We start from the raw sequence: 24318 nt of genomic DNA, 5'->3' as shown, positions 1-24318 counted from the left end.
CCGAGCCGGGGCAGCCTGCTCAGCGCCGCGGCGGCGGCAGCGGCCGGAGACAAAGCGCCCGGCTAATGAATGGGACGGTCCCGCCCGGCCCTTCCTTTTAACTCCTTCGGGCCCGGCCGGGCGGCGGCGACCTCCGTTTTTCCCGGCGGCGGTCGCTCCAGGAGGTGAGTGGCACCTTTCGGGCACTGAGAGGGGGCCGGGTAAGGCGGTCACGCTCGTAGTCCCCAGGACCCTATGGCCCTCCCCTGTCCCCGCTAGCTTTGCCATAGCAATGTCGGTGTCTGCGCGACCCCGTCCCTGAGTCGCGGGCCCGGCGGCGTCCCGTCCCGCCTGGGAGCGCCTGCAGGACAGCGCCGCCAGGCCGGGGAGGGGGCGTGTGGCGGCGGGGCGGCGCAGGAAGCTGGGGACTAGGCCCGCGGTGCTGGCTCCATTGTCTGCGAGGCCCTGGGAGGGGGGCCGGCCAGCCCGGCGAGCGAAGGTCTTTGGTCTCCAGGGTAGCTCGGCGCTGGCCCGGACCTCCCGGCAGGCTCTGTTGCCCCCCACCAGGAGAGGGTTCTCGCCTGGCCGCGCCCCGGGCTCGTTTGGCATTGTGCGCGGTCCGGGCCAGGCCGGCGGGACCCGTCAGGACTCCACGCCCGCTCCCACCTGGCGGGGCCGCGCCGCCGGGAGGCTTCGGGAGCCGGGCCCGTGGAGGGAGCGGTGACCACGTGGCCGCTGCCATCCCGAGCTAAGATGGCCCGGGCAGACCCGGGGGTGGGGAGCTCGCTGCCCTCAGCAGCGGGCAGCTGTGACCCGCGACCCGCGTAGGGCACTTGCTGCGGGCCGGGGCTGCGCGGGGACCGGCAGGCGAGCGAGCTTCTTGCTAGTCGGGTGCTGGGGCCCAAAAGCCCAGGATATCCTCAGAAGCGTTTCCACCAGGAACGCGGGACACGAGGGGGTCAGGCGCCTGCCAGCGGCTTTGGTGTAAACACCGCAACTCTTCCTGTGTGGGTTGAAGTTCCCAGCCCTGTCATTCACGAGAGATGCGTATGGATAAACTGCAAAATTTAACTTTCATGTACTGCTCTTCTCATTTTTTGCTCGGGACAGTAATTTTGGTTAAAAATGTCTTCTGTAACTTGTAGGTCTACACTGAGACGGCTGCCGATGGTAGAGACTGGTGGTGTTCTCATGCTTGCCGGCTTTCAGCGGGTGTCTGATAGAGTTGTCTGCTGCACGTGCAGTCTACTAAAAGTGTAAGAACACTTATTAACGCAATGAAAGCTAAAAGGCCTCTTTTGCATTAATGTTGATTCTTATTACCATTGCAAAGTTTAGTAGCGTTTAGCTTTGCAATGTGGAAAAAGTTCCCCAGTTCTTCCCCCTGATGGGTGTATTAGAAACAATCTTATCTTGTTTCTGGTGGGTATCTTTGAAATTTTACTAACTTGGTTTGAACTATCATGCTACACTTACCGTGCCAAGTGCACAAAGTCTTTAAAGTTGCCACAATGTAAACATACTTTTAAGGCTTTCCTTGTGCGTTGTCTGTATGGCCCACTGTATGTTCACGTGTCTTGCTTTTCAAGAGAGTAAGCACTGTTCTTCTAAGGGTTATCTTCGGTGACAAAACCTTTCATTTAAAGCATAGCTGTGCAACCTTGTGAGAAAGTTCATGGAGTACATACTGGGGGGGGTGGGTAGTAAAGTCTAGAAGGTATGACCAACTATTCTCAAGATACCACACTTACTAGAAAGCCTGTATTTGTGCATATACTGGGCAATAACATTCTAGTTATTTTTTGCAATGGGGAAAAAAAACGGGAAAAAAAAGTCTGATAGCTCTTAACTATATATTAAAAGCAGGAGAAATTCTTTTGTGAGCTCTTAGACATTTGAGTGCTGTCTGCTAGGTGTGAGACCAACAGGCAAGGTGCTGAAAGTTTTTGTACAGCTAGTTGTCTGTCTACTTTGTTACTTACAATGTTCTTAGCATCTTTCATCTTTAACAGATTTTGAGGAATTCATGCCATAGTATCATAGTATCTCAGAGAAAAGTTTTTTGAAATATTTGTACATTTGAATAGTTGTAATTCTGTTACTCTTTATAGACCAAAATTGTGAAAGGTACAACATCGTCAATGATAACATGAAAGGCAAAGTGTACAATGTAAGACTAGACAGGTGGTGAGTTAAGAGTAATGCTTACTGTCTTTCTGTTACCTTGTTTGCTATGGCCTCTCTCTGGTGTTTCCACCTATTCTGGCACATTTTAAACCTAGACTGCAAACATCCTGAGCAAGAATTGTGTTTACAGAACAGTTAGTGTCATGCGGTCACAGGTGGTTAGTGTAGAGGGGGTCTGCTTTAGTACACATAACACATCACTAAGGTTTATAACGGGTCCTTTGGAAAGACATAAGAACAACTACGTTTCACGCATTTATTTAAAATTGCCTGTTTGTGCTATCAAAGATTCTTAAGAACTGGGTATTACAGGAGGAGCTCCTAGCAAGTTCGTGGGCAATACTGACCAGTTTTTCTGACCTTTGAGCCCATTGTATCTTTTTCTTCATCTTTTTCTTGGAATGTGTTTTCTTCTAATTTTCCATAACCTTGAATACCAAACATCCTTAGAGTTTCTTCTTGTGGCGCCAAGAAAGTTTGAATTAAAGGATGCAGATATTTTGGGTCATATTTTGGGTCACACCTTGCTGCATTTTACTACCACTCACAGTAAAGGCTCTGTATGAGAGGATTTTGTAAATCCTGTCTTTTGAAGGTTGCTTAAATTATAGGAGTTCTCATCTTCAGAAGGAGCATGTTGTGCTTAGGGTCACCACTATAATGTACAATTTAATGTAATCAGCTTTATGCGCATAGGTGTGATTAGACCAGTAAATTAACTTATGTTTAGTTAGAAGAAAGTATTATTGATAGTTTAGTTGAGGATTTGACACATTGTAGACTGTAGCTTGCAACCCATCATCATAACTGATTTTTTTTGCTTTTTCTTAAGTAGGGATAGTCTTAAGTATCTGACTAGTATTGACACAAATTAATGTAATTAATGTTACCTGTTCCAGTGAACAAAAATTACTTTGCTGAAGGTGTTCTCTGGTATGTGTCAAATGTACATTGTTTTCTGTACAACTTTGGCCGTTTATTTTTTGTATAGTACTGGTATCAATATCACAACCAGTTGGGGGAGGGGGGGCGGCAAAGAAAAAGGTTGTTTCTTGGTCTAAAGGTAGCTTTCAAGTGGGATCTTGAGTTTAAAGCATACACATCAAGAAGTGAGAGCAACTACAACTTTTGCCAGTTTTTAATTAATTCCCCCTCCCTCAAAGTGAAGGAACTTCTATCCTAGATGATCTAGTGTGGTATATAATTTAATCATAGTGGTACTGTTTGGTTTTGGTGGGTTTGGGGTGCTTTGTTGTGATAAGTCACGATGGTCTGTGAAAGCAGCAACAGGGAAGTAGCATAAGGCCTTTGTTTTAATTCAAGTATGTTAACTCAGAACAAATTGTGAATTTTTGATGTTGAACAACATACTGGAAAGTGAAGTATTAGTCTTCCCTATAAGCTGTGTAAGTCTGGTTTTCAGTGGATGTTGACATAAGAAATATTACAATATTGCCATAATCTTTATTTAAACTTGCAACCTGTCTGCTCTGTTTAGCTATTGCTGCACGCTGGCCTTCCTTCCACCTTTTAACTCTTTCTTTTCCTTCTTTGCTTCAATGTGATACACAGATTGAAAGATCTTGGAAGGTTTGGAGGGTTATTAGTTCACTGTTACAGCTTTCTGAACTGTTACAGCTTTCTGAAAGCTTGTTTGGCTTCTGTTTGCTAGTTTGCATTCACTAGAGTCACATAGATGAATTTTTGCCCTTGGTGTGCTAATTTTTGCACTGAGTGCTCAGATGTTCTGTACATTTGATGCAAAAGCCAGCTCTGTGTTTCAGTAGTCCATAGCTTAAAAATTACATCTGAAAATAGGCTAACAGATGTGACATTTTAGCAATACACTCATAATTCTTTAAAAATATGGAAGAAAGGTATTTAAAATCAGTGATGTATTTGTCTCATACGACAATGATCAGACTATGTACTATTTTCCCCCCAAATAAGTTAATTTAATTAGTGCTTCAATAATAATACTGCTTACCTGTTGCTGTCATTCTGTATGTTATTTTTCTGAATCAGTGTTTACCTCAAAAAAAAAAAAAAAGGCAGCTCAGATTTAGCTGACTCTTTCATTATAATTCTTGTCACTAAAATAAACAATCAAGAAAACCCAAACATTAATTTGAATTAAATGAACTATTTGGCCCAGCTTGAAACTATTTTATAGTCATCTCTAACATGAATGACTGGGAAAATAGGAAGGGAAAGGTGGGATTTTGGTGTTGTTTTTAAAGATATCGGGGAGCATGAAGATGCATTATTTGTACTCTATCTTGCCTGTGGTTGAATGACTCTAGCACTTGGAAGGAATGTGGGAGAGCCAGGTTTGCTTCCCTGTTTTGCCTGAGGAGCTTAATCCACATCTTGGGAGAATTCCCTGGCTGCTGCTACTGGAGCACCCTATGTTGAGTGGGTCCCTGTAGCCTTGGCTGACACCTTCCTACCTGTATACATTATTTAAATGTTCACTGTACTAGGGACAGATGAAGTGTCTTCACAGTCAAATTAGTCAGCTGTGCAGCTCTGGAGATGTTTTCACTTAAGAGGGAGTATGGAAGTATTTTTAAGGGAAAATGTCAATCAAAGTCCATAATGCGCAGTAAGCCAGCAGTCAGGTCTTCTACCTTCTGAGTGGTATTCTCCTTCTCAAGGGAAAAAAAAAAAAAGTAAAGTGTGTATATGTATCAAGTGCCATCTCACAATCTGTGTAAGAGCAGTGAGCACTGACTGATGGGGACAATGCTGGGTTGATTTAACCCTTTGCTTATACTTAATCTATGTGAAGTTTAGAGCATAGAACAAAGCACCATCCTGGCCACTAAGTAGTGCAGACTTCAATGTTCTCTGCATTTATGTTTTGAGTCAAAGTTTACTTTCCAGATTTTCTGTTGGCAAAAAGATTTCTTGGTTGGCAGTTTTTAGTATACTGGGTCAGTGAAGCAGCTGGGGTCTCTGCACACTGACACTCATGTCTGTGTAAATAGTCAGTGGAACTGAAGTTGCAAAACTCTAGAAAATATGTCCTGTGATAACACTATTTCAGTGTGTTTTGTTGCTAAATCAAAATATCTGACTTAATATGCTCTGCTTGTAATCATTCCTTTCTCATAGGGAATGATAATCTTGTGTTGATCCTACGTTAGTTCATCTTGATTAATACACATGCTAGGTGCAGTGTACTTAGCTCACAAAGAGGAGGTGTGACAAGCTGCCAAATGAATTCTGTAGTGCATTGAAAGGTGCCAGCAAGCTCCTTTGCTATCTTGCCTGTAGTGTGTAGACTTGGTTTCATTCGTCATGTGGTGCAGTCAACCCTAAGCATGAAAAAAAATGGAGCATCATCCAGACAAGTGAAAAAAAAAAAAGGAGTTTTAAATCTTTTTAGTATTCAGTGCGTTGGAGTTCTAGACTTGAAAATGTCTAATTTTTCTTCACAATTATGAAAAGAAGCAAGAGCTAGTCATGTAAGTCCTGGAGCTATTACCTAAAGAGGAACTCAAAACATCCCATGACTTGCCACTGTGACAGTTTTCATGACTAACAAAGTATAAATTATTGAAGTGAATTACTTTCTTCTTTTCCTTAGATACAATTATCATCATTAAGTTTGAATAGCACCTATGTAACCTCAGATGAAGCCACCTGCATGCAGTGGAACAGGTGTGTAAGTTGGTTTTTGGTTGTTTTTTTGTGGGGATTTTGTTGTTGTTGTTGTTTTTCTCAACAAATTAGTGGGCAGCTTGTTTTCTTTCAGGTCTTGAATCATCCTTGAATCATTGTTATTAATGTAGAGTGAACCAATGAATAATTGTATGCCTGTGCAGTGACTTGTATGGAGCTTAATAATTTAGCAGGTGGTTTGTATAAGTGTCTGAGATTTAAAAAGTAAGTTTTGAAACCGGGCTATCTTTATGGTTGGCTTATGATTTTCGGAGCACCTCTTACTCTGTGGTAACAGCTGGCATATAGATACATGTAGCTCTTAAAACAGGAAAACTAATTTACATGCTGTATTCATCCTATACTCAAATTATACTAATCTTACTCAGATATTCATGTCCTCACTGATAAAATAAATTTTAATATCTTCTAGAGTTTGTCTAAAACTTTTCTGTCCTTACATATTCAGTTTGAGCTGTTGAATACATATTTTTTAGAAGCTTGAGATTTTTTACTAAGATGTAGTAGGAAAAGAAGTCTTCATATATGGTTCAGCATTTGTATGTAGATGAACAATAAATGTTGTTCTTGGATAGTGTTTCAGAGCTTTCTGATTATTATTTTTTATTTCCCCACTTCCCCTGTCCTAAATCATGTAGTTCAACTTTTAAGCTGTCTGTATCGTTGGTTAACATGCATGTTAGCAACAGATGGACACAATGTTTAGATGGGTAGGATTTTAAGCCAAGTAGTCTTGGTGTGATCATAGAACACCTTGGGTTGGAAAGGACCTTTTAAAAGTTATCAGCTCAAACCTCCCTGCAGTGAGCAGGGACATCTTCAACTAGATCAAATTGCTGAGAGCCCTGTCCAAGCTGACTTTTCATGTTTCCAGGGTTGGAGTTACTACCATCTCTCTGGGCCACCTGTTTCAGTGTTTTGCAACCCTTATTGTAGAGATTTCTTTATTGTATCCAGTCTAAATCTACCCTCTTTAGGATTAAAGCCATTACCTCTTGTTGTGTTGCTACAGTCCCTATTACAAAGTCTGTCCCCATATTTGTTATAAGCCCCCTTTAAGTACTGAATGGTCACAATGGAGTCTCCTTGTTTTCTCCAGGCTTAACAACTCCAACTCTCTCAGCCTTTCCTTGTAAGACTCTGGTCTCTGTAGAAAAAGAAAAATGAAAACATGATTCAGATTAATTTCTGAAGGAAGGAAAGTTTTCCAAGGTGAGACATACAGAAGGTGTAGGGGATTTTGTTACAGACTACATCAGCTTGTGGGTTGTTCTTCATGAAAGTCTTAAGTGAAAATGAGATGCCTAGTGCTTTCCAAGTCCATAGCACAGCCAAAGAGCAGGAAAGAGCAGTCATTTGCAGCAGCCTAGTTCTAGACCATTGTAGAGAAATCTGATAAAATGGACAATGTTGGTTTTGCCACAAACCCAGGAATTTCACTGCCACGTATTTAAAGCTGAATTCTAATGTACTTGTTGCATCTTATAGTTCTATCTAAAGTGTCTTTCTAATGCGTCTCTCAAGGTTAAATATTCAGTGAAAATTATTATCTGGTCTTGCTAGCTTCAAGAACTATTTCTTGAATTATAATCCCAGTTGTTATGACAGATAATAAAGTCTGTAAGTGGATAGTCTTAAGAAAAGTAAATGTCAATATGAGCTCCAGAAGGAAACTATATACCTTTTGTCACTTTTTTGTTTGTCTGGTTGGTTGTGTGGTGGCTTATATGTGGTTGGTCATATTAGTGTGCTTCATTGAAATCCAGGTTCTGAAATAGAGCTCAGGTAATTTTGGTCAGCCTAAAAAATGGGTTTATAGAATGTATTTTGAGTTCCTTGTGACTTTTTTTGAAACGTAATTTGGTAATTTTTTTTATAGAACAGTCATTTCTACGTATTTATTTTGGTATATGTGAAGATTGTATCAAATATGTCATCTTTTAAGTGATCTCATACTACTTCCTGTTGGGGTCCTACTCTTTTGTGGCATGGTAGTTGAAGACTGACTTGTTTTCCTCTGTGTTTCAATATATCAATATGCAATATGTAATGTATTCACCACTACAGATTACATCATGCAGTGTATTGTGACCAAATTATTTCATACTGGCTCATGGAATTGAGTAGTATGGCCCAGAGAGCTAGCATATTGCAAATGTTCCTTCTGTCGATGATGCTTTTCTTCATTTATGGTTAATAAGGCACTTTTGTGTTAAAACATGTGCTTAACAGAGCTGAAATCTTCTGGGAGCAAAGATCCAAATATTCTGCTGTCCAGATACCTTTTCTGTAAAATCTAAAGTTTCATCAGGTCAGAAATTCTCTGCATGAATCAAAGTCTTCTAGTACATATGCTATGCAGTAGGGTTTCATGTGCAGTTTAGATATTAGAAGAAAATTTAGTTCCTGATTAAAGGGAAAAGTAGTGTTAGATATGCCATGAGGAGGTGGGAGAGGAAAGAGTAGCGTGGAAACTGCTCCTTGTTTATAATTCCCACCCAACTACAGGCTCCCAGCTCAAGAACTTACCTAATATTTGGGATTGCAAGTCCTTGGTAAAATGTGGCATAGATAATTGCCACATTTCATATAATATTTTCTATCATAATATTTTATATCATATTATACTATATAATATTTTCTGGGTTGACTCCATAGTTCTCCTTCTTTTTTCTGCGTTAAAGGTGGGAACATGATATGCTAATAAGGGTGGGAGCATATCTACAGACAGGGTAAAAAAAAAAAAAAAAGGACACAACAGGGTAGTAGTCATTACATGAGAGGTTTTCCCTTGTTGCAACTTGCATTAGTAGCCACTGAAATAGTAGGAAGAGTGGCTCAGCTTTCAGGGAGCTAAACAGCATGCAGATCATTCTGTCAGCAGCACCTTTACTTTTGACACTGGGAAAAGGGAGGAATTGAAGTTCTATTCTTTCCTAGTGATTTGAAGTTGCCTACTCTGGCAATTGTGCTGTGGAGAGACCATTATCTCTTTATGATGGGAAATACAATGGTTCTCATTAAGTATACTATACTCTTTAAGTGTACTATTTACTATATCTCACAAATTATTAGGTATATTAAAATAATTATTATGGCTTCTGTGTAGCAATAGAAAACAAACAAATGAGAACAGCAAGTGTTATCATTTTCTTTATCTGCTCTTGTACAAATAATGCCACGCATCCTGCTCTGAATAAAATGTCTGTATAACCTTATTTTGTAAACTTAATTAAAGGTTTCATTAGAAGAGTTAAATCTTGTGAACTGCACTGGTTCAAGAAGGTACTACAAAAAACTTTATTCCTAATTAAAATTCTTGTTGTATTTTTGGTTAGCTCCTTGCTCAAAACTTTATTTGTTCAAATTAAAATCTGTGTCTTTGGCAATAGGATGGTTCTCCTATAAACCATTTTCTTCTGACAGAAGACAACTGACCTATTTGTTTGACGGTGTCTCTTCGGATTTCCATCTAATACTCAATGTGGTGCTAGTGGAAACAGTGTTGGCTTTCCTGGCCTGGTTGTCTGTGGCAGTTGGACCTTTGCTGCAAAGTCTCGCCTTGCCTTGAAGAAGGCAAAGAGAGTATGTTCCTAGAAGAGGTTGAGAGGAGAAAGACCCCTCATTATGGTGGCTAGGGATGGGCTGGTTGATAAACGTGTGGGGAGAGCTGTACACTCATTTCTCCTCCCACTTCTTGTAAATAGGAATGTTTGTTCTGAAAGAAACAGAGCTGAGGTAGTTGTTTTTAAACTGAGACATTAGGTGAAAATGTCAGATGCTACTGATGAACATCGAAGCTCCTTAGGAAATACTGAATGAAAAAAAAAATACCTGAAAGGAGCATACAAAGTTCACCCCTGTCATGGGCATGATAGATTATGCTTGCATGTGGCATGGAAGCTTGGCTTTAAAGTTACCTTTAAAGCTTTGGCTTTGTTGCTGTTGTCTTTGTGCTCCCTGGAAAGGTGAAACTGTAAATATGAATTCTATAAAAATTGGAGAGTATTGTGAATATTATTATCTGTCATATTTAGTAACTAGAGAGTATTTTTCTTGCTTCAAGTAAAATGTAGCCATACTGCTTTTAATTGTTATATGAGGAAGAAAGAAGATAACTGGTACAAAGAAACAGATTTCTTTGGAGAATCATGTGTAATTGAGGGTATTTTCTGACTTGAAATACTCTTTGAGGAAAGAATGATTTGTGACAAAAGCTCAGCTGTAAGAAAACAAAAAAAACCCACCCTACAAAGTATTCAAACTACTGTATATTCTCTTGGAAAATATTTTTTGTCTTTTCAGGGACTAAGAACTAACCTGCCCTGATGTGCACATGCATTCCAGGCAACAAAAATAGTGCTATGTTGTTACATGTATACCGTTACAACACGTGTAAGCAGTGGGAAACCTCCCCATAGCACAAGTGAAAACAAACTTAGGACACAGTACTGACTGGCATCAATATGAACACAGGGTTGAATTAATGGGTAACTGAAGGATCTTTAAAACAGATCTCTAGAGACTTGATCTGGTTACACAGAATGGTGGGGGTTGGAAGGGACATCCAAGGATCATCTAGGTCAACCCACTCCATCCCACTGTTACTTTCAAAATAGATAATATATAATAATTCTAGCAGTTTAACAGATACTATTCAGTGTTGGTTGGTGGTTTTTTTAAGAAAAAAATACTGTTCAAACATGTTAATACAATACTACATTCTGTAAAGTGCCCTGTTTACATTTGGGTTTTTTCACTTTATATTTACATGAATATTTTCAGCAAGAGTTCCAAGAAGACTTACTGTACACAGCACATGGCATGCCCTTCCTAACTGCTTTTTCATTGTTCATAATCTAGGTTATTCAGCTCTGTAACCATCAGCTCTCTTCTTTGCAAGTTTCTCATTTTTAACTGTTTGAAACCATCCTTAAGTTGTCACTCTTTCAGAGTTTAAAGATAATTTTTTTTTTTTTTTTTTAAAGTATGTTTTCTGGTATATTGCAAGCTAGCAAGGTGGACTGCTCAGGGGAAGACTCTTTTTATTTTGTCAGATGTGGTACTGCACATAGAGAAGAGTGTAATGAGCTAGGCTAGGAATTGGTCACTTGGGGAAAGGAGTCTTGCTTTGAATTTTCTGATACTTTTGTGAAAGTAGGCTGCTGTTCTCTACCAACGTGGAATAATAAATGTTTTTGATTCTTTTGGAACTTACCTGTGGTAACTTTGTCTGTTGTGTGTTGTTTCCTGTTCCATGATAATACTGATGTGTCTTCCCTACCCTGTTCTTATTTTTATCATCTGCATTTTACCCTCCTGTTGTGTTACTGCAGCCTTTGCTCATCTCCCCTCAGGCCCAGATTGTACAGCATGACATACTAAAAGCAGCTTTGGTGTCATGCATTAAAAATGCTAAAGCCAAACAATGTATGCCTCATCCGCTTTAAAAAAAAAAAAAGGTTTTTTTTTTTTCTTAAGAAAACTACCTTGTCTCTTACAAGACTAAGAATTCCTCTATATCATTACCATGCAATATTTGTCCAAAATTGTGAATGATAAAAATATAAAAACAAGAGTATAAACTCCTGTAGCTTTCATTTGGAGCAACATTGGAACTAATGTGTAAGACTTAGGAAAATCCTACTGAAATTGTAATAAGATTGTTGTTTAAAATGTAAGCATACTAATAAATGACAGGTAGATCTGACATTTAGTAGGTGTAAACGGTAGCATAGAAACACATTCTGAAAGCATTACTTCAGTAATATAACAGATAGTGAGAAGAAACACTTCAACACTGAAGAGACAGTTTGGATCCTAGACAAATGTTGAGGTAACTTGCTTATTGTGTCAGATGCATTTTTTATGAGAGATAACTTAATCAAAGCTGGGGCAGAATGATTAGCCTGCCCTTTTATTCCTCCTTCCTTACAGTGTGCTGCTGTGGGAAGTTAGCAAAGGACATGTGAAGGAAGATAGTCCCATTGGAGATCTGATGGTATTTTTAGTGCACTAAGGAAAAAAAAATAGCAACAATTAAAGGCTTATCTGGTGGTTGTAGGTATGAGTAGTGTTACTATTTGTGGTGATACATAATATTATGTATGGTGGCACATGCAACTCAGTGATACTACTTTTTTTTTTTGTTTGTATAAAACTTAGAAATGACATAGTTTTGGCTGAGGTGATACTTTGGTTTTCTTTGTTTTTATTTAAGCCTTGCATTTTTATTTTCCTGCTGGGATAAATGCTGTTTGAAATTGTATGGAATGGGGATTTCTGTGCTTTGGGCTTTGTAATGTTCAACGATGTTGATTAAGCCTAGGTGATGGAGGATGATGCTTCAAATGGATACATGCTTAATAAATTGTCAAATAAATTAGGAAGGCTGCTTTCTCCAGAAAAAAGTTTGAATTCTTGTATCAGGCACCTGCTTTATTCTTAGACATGCGGACTAGTCAGCCTGTATCATAGATCTGATGAAATGTTTGGGTACTGAGCACATGTAGCTGGGCACTAAAGAGGGATGTCAGAACTAAATGTTAGCCAGATGTGAGTAATATGCATGCTAACACAAACATCATTACTTATATTAGACTTCAAAAGTAATTAATATAGACTATCTAATATTTAATAAGCATTATCTCAAAGTTTACAAGAAGTTTCATTGTTGAGGGTATACTGGTGTGAGAACTGAATTAAGAACCAGATGTTTTTTAAAAAAAAGAAAACTAACACCCCAAACCAAACAAGCAACAACCAAAAAACCCCTAACAAACCAAACCACACATACACAAACCCAATAGTTTTTAGAATTAAGTCTTGTTTTTATTTCTGCTTTGTGTTTACTTAAAAGTTTTTTGTGTTTTTTTAATTATGCTCATCTGGAAGTCATAGCATTTCACTTAGTTTTGCCATTGTCATTGTTTTTCACTTCTTTTACTCATCAGTATAGGAGCCAGTATGGTTTTGTGCAGGGGGAGCTAGTACACACTTTCTTCCATACACTGATGCAGGTTATTTGGGTTTGACATGGAGACATTTGTAAACAGCCAGGGCTTTTAGTTCTTTAGTCTTTTCAGGTGTTCCTTGAAGTGTCAGTAAATTGTCAGTAAATGAAGTCCCATAGACTTTTTTTTTTTTTTCCTAAATGTTTATAGTAGCAGGAGAAGAAAAAGATACACAAAATAAGAGAGTTGTTAGCCGTTAGAATGTGCTGCCCAGGGAGGTGGTGGAGCACCATCCCTGGAGGTGTTCAAGAGGGGCACAGGCAACTAGAAATCCGCCTGTATGTAAATCTTGCCTGAGATCAATTGGGCCAATAGGGCACTGAAACCAGCCCATAGTTACCCAATGGGAAGGGGTTCTGCCAGGCTGTGGTCAGAACACATGCCCTTACCATAGATAGAGGGTTGTTTCTTAGACATGCATGGTCCTGTCCCCTTTGTTCCTTTTCCCACATTACCCTGGCTTTCTGCAAGAAGGAGGGGGGAGAGGGGGACCATGTCTAGGCACCTTAGTGTCAGTCTGGGTTTGTGCTGGGGACGTTTGGCCCTACCATAACATGTATAAATGATCTTTATATTTGGATAAATAGGAGGTCTCTGTGTCACGTCCCAGCAAGTAGCACAAGCACACTAGGGAGTTCACATACCTTTTTTGGAGGGCTCTTGTTCTTCTTGCCTTGTCTTCCAACCTCTGAACAGGTGCCTTTGTCCCATCACTTTCCAAATCACTTTGTTTCCTTCCTTATGGCTATGTGATCTTACCTTAGTAGTTTTTCCCAGCTTCTCCTCTCTTCAGCCATGAGGGTATTGAGGGCATCTGCTGCCCTTGCAGGATGCTGCCCAGTTTCTTAGAGCAGCTGAAGAAGCCCAGCAGTCAGGGTATCCTTGGGAACTGCCTGGTGCCCACCTCCCAGCCTGTTACAGCACCTGTGTGTGGTATCCTCTGTGGCTGGCCATGTGTATGTTAAATGGTCCAGCCCTGGACAAAATAATTCCTATCCTTGTGGGTTTTTGTGTTTGGTTGGTTGGTTTTGTTTGTTTGGCATATTTTGTTTGTTGGTTGCTTTTTTCTGTTTGGTTTGGGTTTGGTTGGGTTTATTTGTTTGTTTCCCTTTTTACCAGCAGCCCTATTCTGAGAGCTGAATTGGTCTTTTCTTGTTTACACAAACATATAAAACTGTTCATGAATGTTCCTTATGTGAAAATTCAGATTTTGTATATGTTTGTCTCCCTCCAAATTTGAACTTTAAAAATAATTGTAAAGTGTTTTTGACCATTCTACAAGTGTTTCAGGCGTAGTGAGGGAGCCTTCCTGAGAGTGAGACCTTGGATAAGTCATGTAGTAAGATGACCTCTGTAAACTTATGATTGTGTAAAAACAAAAGATGATTTCTCAGTCAGTATTAAAAAGTTCTGGTTTTTTTTTTTGTTTTTTTTTTTAAGATAGAAGTAAGGAAAAAAGTACACTAAATAGTTGAAATTTTAAATAAAAATGCTTCCACTTTCTAACATCATGATTTTTCTCTGTGGTAAAACAGAGCACTTAAAATGCAATGGTTTCTCTCTTTTTCTTCTCCTTTGTATGTCCTTCTGGTGTGGTGTTTGGGGGTTTGTTTGTTTGTTTGTTTTACAGGGTGGGGCTTTTTAATTATTTTTTTTCCCAATTGACTTAGACACGATTTTAGTTATGATTTTTCTCCTTCCCAGAAATGTATTTTGTGTATTTTTAATATATTTTTTTAAGCATATTTTCTGTTAATTACACAGATTCTTATATATTTCAGCTCTTTCATACCAGATTAATAAAAATATCTAATGTTACTTCTCTTATACGTATAAAGTTTGTTCCAGTATTTGGTAAGGGTGAAGATTATTCCTGTCAGCAAAGATCAATGTACAGTATTGGTGATGCTGTTTCCACACTTTATTCTTTTGTGTCCAAATGGAGTGTTGTGGACCTGAGATTTTGCAAGTTGCAGAGAATACATTTGTAAAGCCAGAACAGCTAACAGTTAATATAAAATCTGATTTTTAATATGTCTGGAGAAGTCATGGTATAGCAAGAGTGTCTTTACCTTCCTCTATTCTATTGTGAAAGTTCTCTGCAAATCGTATTTCCCATGAGGTCCAAAGCAGTTTGTTTCTTTTATTAAACCTAGTTTTCCCAAGCCTGACTTTGATCCTAGTTACACTGTTGCATCCACTAGCTACTCTTGTATTTTGCAGAGGGGTTGTGTTTGCTTGTATTTGCACTATATGCGCTTGTATAATAATTTAAAGTTTTTTTGTTTTAAACTAGTTTCTACAACTGTTTGTACTAAAATTCTGTAATATAATCAAGTTCATTATTATTGCCTGGGTACTTGACCTAAAATTGAAAACGGTTTAAAGTTTCTGAACATATTCTGCTCGTGGTTTAGCGCAGTGTTCTTGCATACTTTTCATACCTCATTGCATGTTAATGTATGTCCCTACAGTCCCAAGACACCAGTGTTTCTTTTGTTTTACCCCCTTCCTTCAGCAGTGATTTCTCTGGTCATGACAGTTCATTGTGGCACTCTTTGGATCAGTGACATTCTCCTGGCATTTCATGTCAACCAGTCTGTGCTTTATAATCCCATTTTGAATGGAAAAATCCTATAAAATATTTCTGCAGGCTTATTACCACAGCAAACCACCGTCTACAGCTACTCAGAAGCTAATAGTCTAGGGTGGAACATTTGAGTATATAATCGTTCTCTACTTCCATTTATTTTCTCTGAAGATTTTTGTTGTAAGGTGACTCTTCCTTCCCATTGGTTTGCTGCTTGACTGTATCAAATTGAGGAGATTTCAAAGGCATAAGTAATTTTAATTTTGAGATGACTGCCTGTAGCCTTTTGTACCTTCTGTTCAAGAAGGAAAACATTTTTCTTCTTGAATATCTTGTTTGCTTAGCAGTAGTCCTTAACTTTGAGTAGCTTGTGTTCAAGGGTAAACAAGTTGTATAAAATAACCAACTTTGTGCTTTGTTTTAGATTACTATAGAATTTTAAAATCACATGGAGTGTTTTGTTTGGTGGGGCTTTTTTTTTTTGGTTGGGTTTTGTTTTGTTTGTTTTTTAAATATTGATGGCATGAGAGAGGGTGATCAAAAACGTAACTATTTTTCTAATCATGATTAAAGAAAATTTGACTTAGCCATCCCTGGAGTTCAAGAAGCTGTAGCTGTGGTGCTTCAGGACACGGTTTAGTGGTCATGGGAGTTGGGTTGTCGTTGGACTCGATGATCTCAAAGGTCTCTTTTCCAGCCTAAGTGATTCTATGATTCTAATGTTACTGTGTGATGTAGTAGCACTTCAAACAACAGAGATGATTCTTAGGTGTTTGAAAGAAAATGGGGGGGGGGGGGGGGGGGGGGGGGCAAAATCTTCTAAGGGGCATTTGGCCTTGAGGATTTCCCAGGAAATGATCTAGCAACCCTAGAGTCTCCTCCAAGAACCTCAGATATTTTGCATTCCTAGAAGACAATAACAATGCCTAGAAAAAATACATACTATGTACCCAGAGAACTGTAATAGCCATATAGTGGACAAAATATAATTAATTTTTTCTTGCCACACTGCTAGTAGCATATCCTTCCTAACAGCAAGAAAGTATTGCCTAAGCACAAGTGTAGAAATAATATGTAGTTTCAAAGGGAGACCTATGTTTAATGTCACAAATAGGAGATAGAAAAGCATTTGAATGAACAATTTGAGTAGTAAAATCTGTAAGTAAAAAACAAAGCATACAGGAAAGAACTCTCATGGAACAAGGACAGTTTCTGGTCCTAAAGAAAAGAAGGTAAACAATGTCAGCTGCAGATAAGATAGCTTCCCACGCTCTTTTTGGTGAAGGAGATTGTGAGCATTTAAAACACCCAGCGACAAAAAGGGGAAAAGGAAGACAAGTCTCCCATCTGTATTTCTGCTTCAGAGTCCAAATGGCTGTCTCTCCTATCGCTGGAAGTTGCTGAGGATCATCAGGGACCATAGCCATTAGTATTTAACTATGTAGCATCAGCTAAGTGGTATTGTGTACTCAAAGCTAATTTAGTATAAGACGATTAGGGCCTAACTGTTTGAATATGTAGTGATAACGATTGGTAGTGATTAGGAACTTAACCACTGGCACTGTGAATGAACGTCAATCTAGCTAAGTATTGTTAGGAAGCTTGCAACTGGTCTCATTTATCAGGTTTTCAGATCTTCTCATCACAGCTACCTTACACTTAGTTGTGTTAAGCAGCAACTGCTTATCAGGACAGGTGAAACATCTATGTGTGTGTGTGTGTTTATATATATAATTTTTTTTTTTTCTCTCAAGTCTGGAACTGTTCTGGCATAATTAAGAAGTTATAAGTGTTTCAGGCTAGAGGTGTGATTTCCTGTTTTGAGGCAGAGAAACTTGCATACAAAAAATTGCATACAACTTCATCAGAACACAGTGCTAAAGGATGTGTACATGCATTTTACTTGGAATCTGTAATGTGCTTACTGTAACTTGGCACTTATATGCATAATTGATGTGTTGAAAGCTCTGCATGGAGTCTGCTTCTCAGCCTTTGTGTTCTGTGATCTTAAGTCACAACAGCTCATTACATATTTTTGCTTTTTCTCTTTGCAGTACAAGCTTTGAAATCACAGATACAGATCAAAATAAAGATTGGGGGGGGGGAAATCCTTGGATTGATTTCTATTAAAAATGTTGACTGTCTTAAATTCTCCCATCTGCACATGCTTCTGTATCAATATATTTGTGTTTCATGCAGTTTTATACTGTGATGTAAGTTCAGTCTCTGCTGCGAGAGCTGTTCTCGGGTGAGATTTCATGAACCTGTGCAAAACACCACATATTTTTTTCTAGAAATGTTAGGATTTTTTTTCCTCTTTGCCTCTTCACTAGAACTGATGTTCTTCATGCTCAACCCTCCTATCTTTTGGTGTCTCAAACTTTTTTCCTTTTTTTTTCTTTCTCTGATTAAAAGAAAGAAAGGCAGAGCACAAATACTGAAACTTTTACAGAAAGAAAACTGCCTTCCTCTTTGCCAGCTCTGACTGCACCATGTCCTTTTTCTTAAATTACCTGCAATAAGCTGATTGCCCCTCCTTGCCACTTTCCGTGTACTGGAATAAAAGTTCTCACCTTGATAAGCTTCCCCAAAATCTGAAATGCACAGAAAAGAAGTGTTTCTGATCTCTCTTGTAAACAGGCTTTCTAGTGTAACTTGTGTACATGAGGAACTTGAGCTGGCACTGCTGCACTAGGCATCAGTATATGGAATTGTATATATCTTTGCTTCTGAGTGATATTACACTTTTCAGAGACCTGAGTATGTATGTATGTGGCATTTGCACAGCCCAGTTATCCCAAATTAAGCATTTACAGTTTCTAATTGTGAAATTAAAAAAAAAAAAGTTTCTATGGTGTGCTGTTTTCTCAGAGTGTTAGGGTATGAATATAATCAGGTGAGAAGATGGTCAGAGGAAGAGAGATTAGTATGACACCACTGGACACCCTTACAGAGGTTTCTTATAAAAACTTTAATTTTTAAACACTGCTGTCAGTAATGAAGGGATCAAATCTCTGGGAGGATAACTTAACATTTGGTTTTAAGTATGTATTTCTTGTGCTAACATGATTAACTGCTGTCTTGTCTTACTATGTATCTGTGGATAGAGACATGTATATATTAGATGTTTGTATGTGTGTATGCATGATTATGCAGTGCTTGTATTAAGATGTAGGATGAGGTGTAGGTATGTCCAAGCAGATACAGAAGTGATGCTTGGACTCTAGTTTTTGTCAAAGCTACATATGCAGATGTGTATTTGCCCACAAAATATGCATTGAGAAAATGTTTGGTTTATTTTTGTGTATTGTTTTTGTGTTCAATAGTAAATATTCAGTGCATTTTTAAAAATTTTGTATTTACTGTAATTGATCAAAGTGTGTTAGTCAACTTTGTTTCCTTTTTTTTTTTAAACTTTTTTTTTGTTTTTAAATTTCTAGGTGGTGCAGAAGAACCACCGTTGCCCAAGCAAGATGAACAGAATGGCTTCCTTCAACAAGAAAAGAGAACATTCATTTTTTAGGATTGCCTACAACATGAAGCATTTAAGAGTAGCTGTCTTTGAGAACATTCATCTATGACCTGAAATGTCCTGATCCTGGGGAAAAAATGAGATTCCATTAATTAAGTCTATAATTTTTAAATGCATTTTTATGACTAATCATATTTAGTTATGCACAATACAGATATAGAAATTATAAACTAGATGTTCCTTTAACACATACACACATTTGTGTTTGTGCATTCAGTATACAAGATACATCATTTAAATCAAAATTTAAATACTCTTTTAAATTATCAATATTTATTAATAAATGAAGACTTGGCAAGAAGAATTTGCCATCCATGGACAAAAGTAGAACAGGTTCCCCCAGAGTGGATGGTAATTTTGTATTGGGTAAAATCAGTAACTTAAAAGTGGAGCAAGAGGAAGACAGCATTAACTGTACTCTAGAAGGAATGGATATAAAAACAGAACAAGATGACTTTAAACATGGGGAGAGCAGTGATGAACAGGAAGACAAAGAAAAGAACTTCATTACCAACAACCCTAGCAAATATTTATCTACTGAAAACGAAGATAATTATGGATCTCTTTTTTCTCAGTATAGTAGTACTCTATATGATGTAGCAATGGAGGCCGTGACACAAAGCCTCCTTTCTAGCAGAAACATAAGCTCAAGAAAAAAGTCACCTGCTTGGAACCATTTTTCTATATCTCCTAGAGATAGCACTAAAGCAATATGTATGTACTGTATGAAAGAATTTAGCAGGGGTAAAAATGAAAAGGACCTGAGTACAAGTTGTCTAATGAGACATGTGAGGAGAGCCCATCCCACTGTACTAGTTCAAAGAAATCGAAGTATGCCAGGTATATCACATCCCACTGTACTAGTTCAAAGCAATCTAAGTATGCCAGGTATATCCTCCTTTTCTTCACCTACATTGTTACTACCACCTCAGTCAGCAGATGTTGGAGATCTGAGTTCTATGTTATCCCCCATAAAACTGGTCAAGAAAGTGACTTCTAAAATACCCTCTCCAGATCGAATAATTGAGGAATCTGTTTCTATTGTTTCTTCTGAAGAAATATCAGATCTTTCAGTTTCTGAGAAGTGCATCAAAGAAGAAGTCATGGTTGAGTCATCTCCACAGCTACCCAACAACCAGTATGATGACACTGTGGAGAACGTAGCAGAAAAAACTGTTGTAATTCCAAAGAGTACATCAGGTTCCAGAAGGAGATCTGCTGTCTGGAAACACTTTTATTTGTCCCCTCTAGATAATTCTAAAGCTGTCTGCATTCACTGCATGAATGAATTCAGTAGAGGAAAAAATGGAAAAGACCTGGGAACAAGTTGTTTGATAAGACACATGTGGAGAGCCCATCGTTCCATCGTCCTGCAAGAGAATGGGGGTGGCACTAGCATACCACCTCTCTACACTGCACCTCCAACTCTGTTGCCTTCTTTGCTGCCTTCAGATAGTGATCTGAATTCTATGTCATCTTCTCCTGAAAAACTAATAAAAGAATCAACTTCTGTTTCTTCTTCTCCGGAGAGAATCTCTGAGGAGATCCATACTAATCTCTCTTCTGGAGATGCTCTAGTGGAAGACTCAATGCTGTCATCATCTGATGATATAGGTGATGTCTCCTTCATTTCATCTCCGGAGAAACAGTGTGAGGGATTAGGTCCACTAATATTTGAACCTACAGCTGTATTTCAGCAAAATAAAAGGATTATGAAAAGACTCAAATCAGAAGTTTGGCACCACTTTTCACTGTCACCTTCAGACAGTCTAAAAGCAGTATGTAGATACTGCAGTTGTACGATAAGTCGTGGTAAGAAAGGTGATGTGGGCACAAGCTGCTTGATGAGACATTTATATAGACGCCATCCCGATGTAATTGGAAACCAAAAAAGTTTTCTTGATATGAGTTTGGCAAATTCTCCTTATGCCACTTTGGCTTCTGCAGAATGTTCATCCTCAAAGTTGACTGACTTGCCTACAATGGTTACACATGATAATCCAATTATATTTCCTGTTAATAGCAAGAAGACCTCAAAACTGTGGAATCATTTCTCAATTTGTTCTGCAGATTCAACGAAAGTAATATGTATGCACTGTGGTCGTACAATAAGTAGAGGGAAAAAGCCAACAAATTTAGGCACAAGTTGCCTTCTAAGACATTTGCAGCGGTTTCATAACAATGTATTGAAAACCGATGTCTCAGAGACAGTATTATCCTCATCTACGGATAATCACATGCCACTGAGCACAGAATTACTAGGATCTTCAAATTTTGATGAAACCAATGATAAGTTTTGTGACTCTCACCCAGTTGCCAAAAAAATCACAAGTCTTGTAGCTGAAATGATTGCACTTGACCTTCAGCCATATTCTTTTGTAGACAACGTTGGCTTTAACAGGCTTCTTGAATATTTGCAACCTCAATACTCCTTACCTTCTCCATCTTACTTTTCTAGGACAGCAATTCCAGATATGTACGATAATGTAAAACAAATAATTATTTCACATCTTAAAGAAGCTGAAAGTGGAGTCATCCATTTTACATCTGGAATATGGATGAGTAACCAAACACGAGAATATCTGACTCTGACAGCTCATTGGGTTACATTTGAATCTTCATTTCGACCACAGTGTGAGGATTACCATTGTTCAGCGCTATTAAATGTATCACAAATTGATTGTGACTACAATGGAATCAGCATTCAAAAGCAGTTAGAGTACTGGTGGGAAACATGGATTACTTCCATTGGCCTTCAGATTGGGATTACTGTTACTGATAATCAGAGCATAGAGAAAACTTTAAATGAAGGTGATCATTCAAGTGTACAATGCTTTAGTCACACTGTTAATGTCATTGTAAATGAGGCTATTAAAAGCCAGAGAATGGTTCAGAATTTACTTAGCATTGCAAGAAAGATCTGTGAACGCGTCCATCGGTCAGCAAAGGCAAAGGAGAAGTTAGCGGAGTTGCAAAAAGAGTATGAGTTGCCTCAGCATCAACTAATACAAGATATCCCATCAAAGTGGAATACATCATTTCATATGCTTGAACGTCTTATCGAACAGAAAAGAGCAATTGATGAAATGTCAATAGAGTGCAGCTTTCGGGAGCTAATAAGTTGTGATCAGTGGGAAGTCATGCAGTCAGTGTGCCACGCTCTGAAACCTTTCGAAGCTGCAAGCAGGGAGATGAGTACACACATGTCTACTCTAAGCCAAGTGATTCCAATGATTCATATACTTAACAGAAAAATAGAGATGCTATTTGAGGAAACAATGGGCATAGATACAATGCTGAAATCTTTGAAAGAAGCCATGGTGAGTAGATTGTCCTCTACGCTTCATGATCCAAGGTACATTTTTGCTACACTTCTGGATCCCCGGTATAAAACATCCTTATTTACAGAAGAGGAGGCTGAACAATATAAACAAGACTTAATCAGGGAGCTGGAAATCATGAGTTCTACCTCAGATGATGATAAACCTGTTTCCAATGGTTGTGATATAGGTTCACCATCGACAAATTCATGTGGGGAAGATAATCTTTGGTCACTCATGGGTGACATGAAGAAAACAAAAGACCTGAAAGAGAGAGCAAAGTTACCAGAGGAAATGGTGCTTTCTTATTTGGAGGAAGAAGTGCTTGAGCATAACTGTGATCCTCTAACTTACTGGAACTTTAAGAAGTCATCTTGGCCAGTACTGTCAAAATTGGCTGTCAGGTTCTTGGGTTGTCCACCAAGCATTGTTCCTTCAGAGAGATTGTTCAATACATCCAATGAAAGCAGCAACTTTAGTCAGTCAAGGGTAATGATTGAACACTTTGAAAAGCTCATCTTTTTGAAAGTGAATCTTCCTTTAATATACTTCCAGTATTGAAACTAATGAACAAACTGCTAGACTAAACCTGTTGTTGCTCACTGGATATTAACTATCAGATTGAAAAATTGCTCCAATGGGGGCCATGTATGACATCTAATCAGTGACTGTAATTCCAAATTTTAATTTCTTTGGGGTTTTTTTTCAGCTTTCAATGTCTACATGTGCCTTATTCATAGTACTTCAGGCCAGATACTGTATATATGTTTTTTAAAAGTTCATAATAGAGCTAGCCTGTCTTGACAAATTAGGTTTTAATCCAGAATTGTAAATGAACTTTAAAAAAGCTCATTCATTTGTTTTCATAGAATGAACTGGGAAAAAAAAAAAAAAAAGAAAAAGAAAAAAAAGATGTAAACAGTTCTATTCTGTAGTTTTTTATTCAATTATTATGTAAAAACCATAAACCAGGTACTGTATTTTAGTTGAACATTGCTTTAATTGCAACAGCTTTTGTAGTTGTCGAAAGCAAGATGTACATGAAAGATGGGGTTCAAGCCATCTTTTTACAATGTGATGTTTTTAACTGCAAGCCCTAAAAGTACTTAAAGGATTAAGAGGAATTGTTGAGGAAGACGTGTTTACAGGAGGCTATTGATTTAATTTCTAAAAATCTTAAATTTGAGATTATATGGAATGTCAGTTTTACAGCAATCAGTAGTAAAACTTCCCATTCTGGGTTCTCCTGATCAGGTTTTACTTTTAACTGAACTACAGAAATATTCTGGGTATTTATAAAAGCTCTTCAGAAGTCTTATCAAAGTATGTGAATTAATGCTTGTTATTTAATGTTGGGTACAAAAAAGGCAAGAAACTTAACATGAAGATTTTTAATTAAGTCATTCTAAAGCCTTTTCTAATCTTCAGTGCATTGAAACTGTAAGGTTCTCTATTGTAAAAATTGAGCCCTTGCTCCTAATGTGATTTCAGTTGTATAGAACAGCCTGTCTTAAAGCTCCTAGTACAATAATAACTGATCTTCTGATTTTCAGTAATAGCGTTGTGGATATGGAGCACTACTTAGAATTTTATGTAGTAGGGTTGATTCTTAACTGTTGGTGTCCATCAGGCAGATGGGATATAGAGCCCTTAAAACTTCAGTAAGAAAAAAACAAAAAAAAAAAAAGCATTTTAATTCAAAAGGAGTATTTTCCATGTTTGCTTCCCCCCCCCCCCCCCAACTCTAGAAAGATTAATCTTGTTATTTCAGTCTTCATTGAATGCTTTTTGGGAAACAAGTCATCATTTGCCTATGACCTTTTAGAAAAGTTGTAGCTTTGTTAAAATACTGTACCTATGCCTAATCTAATTTTGCATTTACTATGTTTTAGTGTATTTATAAATGGTGAATTCAGTTTCTGAAATTAAACATTTTATTTGCAATTTTCTAGTGGTAGTCAACACTGCCTTTTATTTTCAGATGGATGTAAGACAGCTATTGAATAAAAA

General features: G+C 38.2%; 1 protein-coding gene across 4 annotated transcripts; it reads left to right on the top strand.

Moving 5' to 3' along the window:
* On the top strand, positions 1-24259 carry ZBED4 (zinc finger BED-type containing 4). Of its 4 annotated transcripts, none has more exons than XM_068166087.1 (4): positions 1-164; positions 1125-1235; positions 5759-5832; positions 18897-24259. In XM_068166087.1, the coding sequence occupies exon 4, from the start codon at positions 19303-19305 to the stop codon at positions 22867-22869; it is 3567 nt and encodes a 1188-aa protein (XP_068022188.1). In that variant the 5' UTR covers positions 1-164; positions 1125-1235; positions 5759-5832; positions 18897-19302; the 3' UTR covers positions 22870-24259. The 4 variants fall into 4 exon arrangements, with proteins under 4 accessions (XP_068022188.1, XP_068022213.1, XP_068022205.1 ...); XM_068166104.1 differs by lacking the exon at positions 1-164 and adding an exon at positions 851-986; XM_068166095.1 differs by lacking the exon at positions 1-164 and adding an exon at positions 851-1026.
* The last annotated feature ends 59 nt before the right edge of the window (positions 24260-24318 follow it).

Source organism: Melanerpes formicivorus, unplaced genomic scaffold (genome assembly GCF_026170545.1).
Source record: "Melanerpes formicivorus ecotype bairdi unplaced genomic scaffold, bMelFor1.0.p_v2 SCAF_3, whole genome shotgun sequence".
Lineage (NCBI taxonomy): Eukaryota > Metazoa > Chordata > Aves > Piciformes > Picidae > Melanerpes > Melanerpes formicivorus.
Note: the sequence above shows the minus strand (reverse complement) of the source record. Positions and strands in the feature narration are given on the sequence as shown.